The sequence below is a fragment of the Lolium rigidum genome, chromosome 5 (assembly GCF_022539505.1).
Source record: "Lolium rigidum isolate FL_2022 chromosome 5, APGP_CSIRO_Lrig_0.1, whole genome shotgun sequence".
NCBI classification, from domain to species: domain Eukaryota; kingdom Viridiplantae; phylum Streptophyta; class Magnoliopsida; order Poales; family Poaceae; genus Lolium; species Lolium rigidum.
In genome coordinates, this window is record NC_061512.1 from 140495735 (window position 1) to 140503061 (window position 7327).

Genomic DNA, 7327 nt, shown 5'->3' on the forward strand with positions numbered 1-7327 from the left:
GATGGAGTAGGGCGGGGAGGGGGGAGGTTGCGGCTGGGTGTGGGGTGAGTAGGGATGCTCTCGCCGCCGCAGCCGCCGCCGCCGCCGCTTTTGTTAGGGTTTTGATTAGAGAGGTTTTCGTCCGCCGTCTGAGAGTAAAAGAGTGAGGACGGGTGGAGTACTATCGTTTTCGTATCTTCTTGTGGGGCGACGACGGATACCGTTCGTTTTCGCTGTTTTTTCTACCCGACAGCGGCGCGATTGCCTCGTGTCGTGTACATGTGCGAATATTATCGAATACACCAGCTCAAAAATATTATCGAATACACACATGCATTATGTATATATAAACTGGACTAACAAACAGTTTATACTGAGAGCCTGGACATCATCCACTCTATGAACGTGTTTTTTTTTGCCACAAAGTATTTATCTTGAACTGGATTTAGAACATTGGAGAATAATAATATCTCAACTCACCCTAGCTATGCATGTAAAATTCCATCCAATGGAACTCAAGATTTTGTGACATGATGTCTGTGTATGTAACATCATCATAGACTTGGAAATTGGTACTCCCTCCGATTCATATTAATTGAAGTCAATTAATATGAATCGGAGGGAGTACATAATCGAGCCTTTACCTATACAAAGTTCGGTGTACAGAATTGCTCTTTTCTGTGCTCACATGTATGGCATCATATGTTATGACGTGGATGATATACATACAGATACAAGTTGCAACAACCAACATCAAGTCACAATACTGGGCAGGCGAAAACCTCTTTTTACAGCAAACGACACCTGCCGGAGTGACATCAGCAATGACGTCAACCGTGTGTTAACTAATTCTTCCATAAATTATGAAACATAATTGAAACATAACTGAAACACGAATATTTTTGTGAAATAAACTGTAGTGATGTCAGCAATGATGTCATCAGTTTCACTTTTTGTCAACTATTTCACAATGTTTTTATGTATCACTTTAGTTTCATAAAAGTTCCACTTGTGTTTCAATTATTAGTTTTATATTAGACAAATGTCAAAAGTCTCACCAATCTCAAAGTAGATGTGACACCGGTAGGTACCGTTGCCTTTAAATTCGTTGTGTTCAACAACACAGCGGATTTAAAGGCAACGGTATCTACCAGTGTCATATCTACCGTCCACTCTTTGCTTTAAGATTGGTGAGGCTTTTGACATTTGTTTAATATATAACTAATAATTGAAACACAAGTGAAACTTTCATGAAATTAAAGTGATACATGAAAAACATTGTGAAACAGTCGAGCAAAAAGTGAAACTGATGACATCATTGTTGACGTCACTACGGTTTGTTTCACAAAAATATTCGTATTTCAGTTATATTTCAATTATGTTTCAAATTCGTTTCACAATTTTGTGAAAGAATTGGTCAGCACATGTCTAACGTCATTGTTGACGTCACTCCCGTAGGTGTCGTTGCCTGTAAAAAGAGGTTTTCGCCTGCTTCAATCAATCACCCCCTCTCTCATGGCCAAATTCCACCACTAGTTTCTTCAAGAAAGCAACACATACATGCTGACCAAGTATCATCCATACCCAGGTTCTTGTCCTAATCACTTTGCAAAAAGTGGCAAGAGAGGCACCAACACTGGCTACTTAGGTCCACTGCTTTGATCATGAAATATTTGTCTAAACTATAGAGAAGCTTCTCTTCACCAAATTAGCACCCCCAGCTCTATTTTGATTAGGCAGCCTACAGAAGCAAAGAAACATGATCTTTTTTGGAATAACCTGATATCCGTAGAAAGGGCCCAGATTCTACTCTGAAATGCATCTCAGCAGGCATAAGATAACAGCAAAAATGGTTCTTGCTTACCTCCTCTGAAGAACAAATGATGGTGAAGCCAGGGGACCCATCACCCAGCAATAATGACAACATTCAGAACTCACAAGAGATAGCTTGTATCATACTCCTCCATCAATGCTCTCTCTGATATTTTCCTCTGCATGGTGAGCAATGGAGAGGTCTTTGTTACACAGTAATGAAGGGTTGCCAAATTGTTAATCTAGATAATAATAATAGTTTGAAACCTAGATAGTTCAAGTCTATCCAAGACAGCCCTCTGTTGTACCCAATATCTTTTTTTTTAAGTTCTATTTTTTCAATATAATGTGGATATGAGACTGTACATAAGCTTAGGACAACTGATCACGTGGCATTTGGAAATGGCTTCAGAGATATTACAGTTCTGTCAGACAACTAACCTGTATCTGTGTGGTGATGAATCCAGCGCCCTATTTAAAATTTCACGACATTATTAACAAAGAAACAAATATCACAGAAATTATAACTGCAGAAATCTGAGAAATAAATAGTGCGTACCTGAAATTGTTTCATCACCCAAGATATATCGCTCCAGGTTTTGGTTTCTATGTCTTCCCATAGTAAAGGTGCTTGAATTGTATCCACATGCTGGATAAGCCTTAAGCTACCTGTTATAAGATATAGTGTTGTCAGAGAACCACAGGCCTGCTCAAAAAAAGATCACGGTGTCCCAGCAGGCATACACTCATGGTTCGAAGAAGACTTCTTACTTGTAATGAAGGCTTCTTCCCAATTTCCACGATCGGACCATGACGGTGAGACCTCACGTACAGGGATCCCTAGATCATGGCATACCCTATTCGAAAGAAAGAAAACTTGTGTTACAAGAGTTCAGCATTTGGCATTATGTCCAGTAAACATGTTCAAGCATCAGTTGCTTCTAAGGATGCCTTGTTTCAGCAACAAGTTATAGCACATATCCAAGGACCTAGTATAAAACCATAACTAGTGCGTAAATTTGTGAGATGAAAGCAAGGGCACCTAAAAGTAGACATGAGTTGAAGTTTCAGCAATTTTATGCCAGAAATCTCCTCCACTATCTGGTCATTTATTCAAATAAAACAAAATTTAGAGCAAGTAGAGCAAATTTACTCTATCACTATCTGGCGCATAATTCCAGGGAGAATGCCGTCACTTAGTGGAGCTGTTTGTACTTCAAACCTATTCATCACTGTTTGAACAGACAAGGGTTCATTTGACTGATGTTCCTCCTACAGAGATGTTAAAAGTGTTAAATAAAAATACACATAATCTAAATAAAAGAACTGGAGTATTTATATTGACAAAGGTGAGTAAATATTTCACAGTGCAATTCATACAATCAACATATTATGAGAAGCTGAAAGTAAGAAATCCCCCCCTACAAGATGGGAGTACAATTAGTACTGAGATATCAGCGGAGCTTCAGAAGTAGAATAAAAGTCTTGGCCATTCCTTTCACCATCTTAAAGTAAATAAATGCAAGACACCAAGGTGCATCATTTTAGCCTAATCAGCTCAAACATCACAATCTACATTATGGTGACATGAAAACCACTACAGAACGGTGCAGAACACAGATATGAACCTAGTACCAGTTAGAATTGCTGCTAAGAAAAATTGAGAGATTGCCACACTTGTGCACTTCAACTATCTAGATGGAATTGGTTTCCAATTTAAGGCGAGTAGTTTATTTCTCTGCTTTCTGCTGTACATGATAATCATGAGACCACTAAACGTGTATGCATTGCAAGAAATCTGAATCCGTCCCATTGCCGTTGAAGTGAAGACGTCTAACCTTTAAGCAAACAACGAAGAAGTTTGTAATGCTGCCTTCAAGAATATGATCCCCGTCATTGGTCAGCAAGAGCTCCGTGGCTGCGGGAGGCCTCATCTTCTCCATACTCTTCCTCATCCTAGCCCAGGGCGCGTACTTGGCAGCGGCAGCCTCCCTTCCTCTCCCCGCAACGGCAAGCCTCGCCCCGGCGCCTCCGAACATCGGCGGCACATACACGCCCAGGTGGACGCATACCTCGAGCTCCTCCGGCGATCCACCAGCTCTGACCAACGCCGTGAGCGCCATGTCCTGCCCCGAGCAGGCCAGCATCCTCCTCCGCATCTCGCGGACGCCGACCCGCACGGACTGGTTGACGAGAGGCTCGAGGGAGGCTGTGGAGAGGGTACGTTGCGGAGGGACCGGGAGGCCGAGGAGGTGGGGGTGGGAGTGGGCGAGGATGCGCGCGGAGTCGGCGAGCCGGAGGAGGTGTCGGGGCCACCAGAGGAGGCCGGCGGAGGATGCGCGCGCGGTGGTGTAGGCGCCCGTGGTGGACTCGAGGAAGGCGGCCGCGGAAGGAGGAGCGTGCGGGGAGATGGCGCCGTCCGCGACCAGAACGGCCGGCGGCGACATGGCCGGAGTTGTGCTGGTGAGACCGACACAGAGGGTGTTGGTACGGGCTGCCAAATGCCGTAACGATGGGCTTGGTTTGCGCTCTTCTGAATGTCCATTTACAAATGGGCCTAGTCACCCCTGGCCATACTCCGGACCAGGGCAAAACAAAGCCCGACAACCAAAATCTAGGCCCTAGCCAAGCCTGACTCGATTTCCGATTTCTAGGGATGAAGAGGGAATTACTTAGAGCATCTCTAGCTATTCTCAAAGAAAAAAAAAACTTAGAGCATCTCTAGCAGATCTCCCATATCGGCATGCAAACGCCACTTCGGGTGGATATGGGGCTTCGGCTGTTTTTTGAGCCAGACCAGACCCCGTATCGGCGGTCTGACCTGGAAAACGGATGCAGGCCGCAGCCCAAACCCGCGTCTTGCCTGCATATATGACGGTCGGCGAGGCAGATGGGGACCAAACCCCATTCGCTCCTCCGTCTCTCCGCCTCCCCCCGATATCAAATCGACGCGCCGGCAGCGAGCAATCCACCGTAGATCCACCGCAAATCGAGCACCCGAGCTCCGTCCGGTGAAGATGGTGGCGGGGAAGGGCCAAAGCAGGCGCGGGGGCGGCCAGATTGGCCGCAGCGAGAGCTCCACCGAGCGCGACGGGAGCTCCGCCGGCGAGAGGGAGAAGACGGAGGAGAAGTTGCGCGCATCCAAGGTAGCTACCGCTACCGTAACTACCGCCTGGCGTCGCCGGCCGCCTTCGCCAAGCGCGAGTAGGAGTGGTACCGCCGCGGATGCGCGTCCTCCCCTTCCACGGCCTCGTTGTCCTCGGGGTCGAGCTCCCGCCAGCGCCCGCCGACGGCGTTGGTGGTGAAGATGGAGGACGCCGAGCTGGAGCCGCCGCACCTCCCTCACTTCGCCCCGGGAGACTACCTCGACGACGAGCAGTTCAAGCTCATCCTCCTGCAGCTCGGCGTCAACGCAGGCCTTGCGCCGGGCGACTTCGTCGCGGAGCGTGAGCTCGACACCGTCGTCGGCCTCGTCGCGCGCTCCAGCCAGCAGGACGCGGACAAGGCAGCCGAATGGAGGCACATCACCGTCGAGCAGGAGCGCGTCTTCGTCGACCTCATCGGCAACGAGGAGTGAGGAGTCGGCGCGCCGCCGCCACGGCACAGGGCTCCGGTGAGTATCCCGGAGCTGATTTTGCTGCAATGTACTGCGTGACGGTGGAAATTGTAGTTGCTTTTGATGTAAGTAGTCGAATTTAGGACCAAGGCAAGCATGAACTCTCCGATTGAACTGTTCTTCCATCGTGCGTGCGTTTGTTTCAAATTTGCAGTTTCATATGGTGTATCTGAACTGCGTGCGTGCTTTTCGAACCCAAAATCCGTATTGGGATGCTCTGAATACGCGGATTTGGGGTTTGAAATTTGCCCGTTGTCAGCGGTCAGCGATTTCTGCTGGTTGGCCAGTGGTTTGTGGGCATGTGCGGGAACAGCTGCCTCACGCTCTTACCTTGGACGGTGGGTCGGTGGCACGGTGTCGTCCGTTCCGTCCCTGCTCAATTTGAGAATCTTTTGTCACAACACTACATAATCCCCAAAAGCTAGGGTTTAGACCCTACTCAAGAGCACGAGAAGGAGAGGGATCGAGAGGGAAAATGGATGAAGGGGGCGTGTACCATGGAGGAGCGCTCGGAGGAGAAGTCGCCCGCAGGTAGCCACAAGGGAGGAGCGCCGCCGGCGCCGGTTGTTCTTCCTAGCCTGGGCTGGCTGCTTGGCATGTGTACCATGGAGGAGCGCTCGGAGGAGGAGCCTCTGCTGCCGGGGAGGCACGTCGCCAGCAGGCAGCCACGGGGGAGGCACGCCGCCGACACTGCGTCAGGTACCCAGATTGCCGGCACAAAAAAGTGCCGGCAAAGGTACCAAAAGTGCCGGCAAAGGTTTTTCAAGGCACAAAAAAAAGTGCTGCGTTTATGAGAGTCGAGGTAAGTCTTTGCCGGCACTTTTCGAGAAATGCCATCAAATCTTTTTGCCGGCACTTTTAGAAATGCCATGGAATCTTTTTGCTGGCACTTTAGAAGATGCCACGATTTTTTTTTATGGCACTTTGAAAAAGGCCTTCTATAACATTTGGAGGCTGTTTTCAACAATGCCTTTAATTATATTTGCAAGCATTATTAAGGACTGGCACTGATTCTTTTTGCAGGCATTTTTCAAAACCGTCAGGAATTCAAAACCATACAATAATAATAGTACCTGCAAATATATGCACTTATCATATTATCTGGCATTTTAATCCAACACGAAAACATGATCATGCATTAAAATTGCAACCAAGCTAAATACATGGTCTGGAACCAACATTTGCAAGTGACATGGTGTCAACATGGTCTGGAACCAACATTTGCAGGTAGCATCTAAATTACAGAATCTAGACCTAGTGCATTGAGTCCAAGCATCTAACTTACAAGACCTGAATTGTACTGCTACCGAAAAAGACAATACTCGACAATACTCCTCACGAAGAAGATAATGCTCCTCACAAAGATGTAGATATGCTCCCAGTCCCAGCAGTTCCAGTAGTTTATCCTGATAAAAAAACAGAGTAAAACAAGTAGTCCACTTTAAATTTTCAGTACACTTCTGTTCAAATAATGCAAGTATGCATATGGTAATTTATGGACACATAGGCTGCTACTTCATCATAAATAGATTCACAACGATGAAATATTTGCATCAGTACATCACAAAGTAAGATCAAATAGATATCATGTCTTGATCTGCTTGAGAAGACGATTCCTTTTCATTCTTTGAGGCAATGCCATCAAAAACTTGAACTTGTAATCAACTGCAACAAGAGCATCATGGATTGCTAACTGGTCATCGTACAGAATATACGCATTCATATGCTGGAACAATCAGTTTCGACAAAATAAACACATCCATAGCAGCTAACAAATATTAAATCAAATGAACTAGGCTAAACATAATCTCATTTATCACTTGCAGTAATCACTACCAGTTTTGAGAACAAGCAGTGAGACAGGGGGAAACGGAGGTGTATACCTTGAAGGATTTGAAAACTGGAGACGGTGGCTGGCCT

The 7327-nt window shown here is 46.5% G+C and overlaps 1 protein-coding gene across 1 annotated transcript; it reads right to left on the reverse strand.

Annotated features, from left to right (window-relative positions):
* Positions 1-1849: 1849 nt before the first annotated feature.
* Positions 1850-4238, reverse strand: LOC124656477. Its single transcript, XM_047195212.1, has 6 exons — positions 3630-4238; positions 2945-3063; positions 2563-2648; positions 2351-2460; positions 2233-2262; positions 1850-1970 (listed from the first exon to the last, which is right to left on the reverse strand). Exons 1-6 carry the CDS (start codon positions 4236-4238, stop codon positions 1914-1916), a joined length of 1011 nt encoding a protein of 336 aa, XP_047051168.1. The 3' UTR covers positions 1850-1913.
* Positions 4239-7327: the final 3089 nt, after the last annotated feature.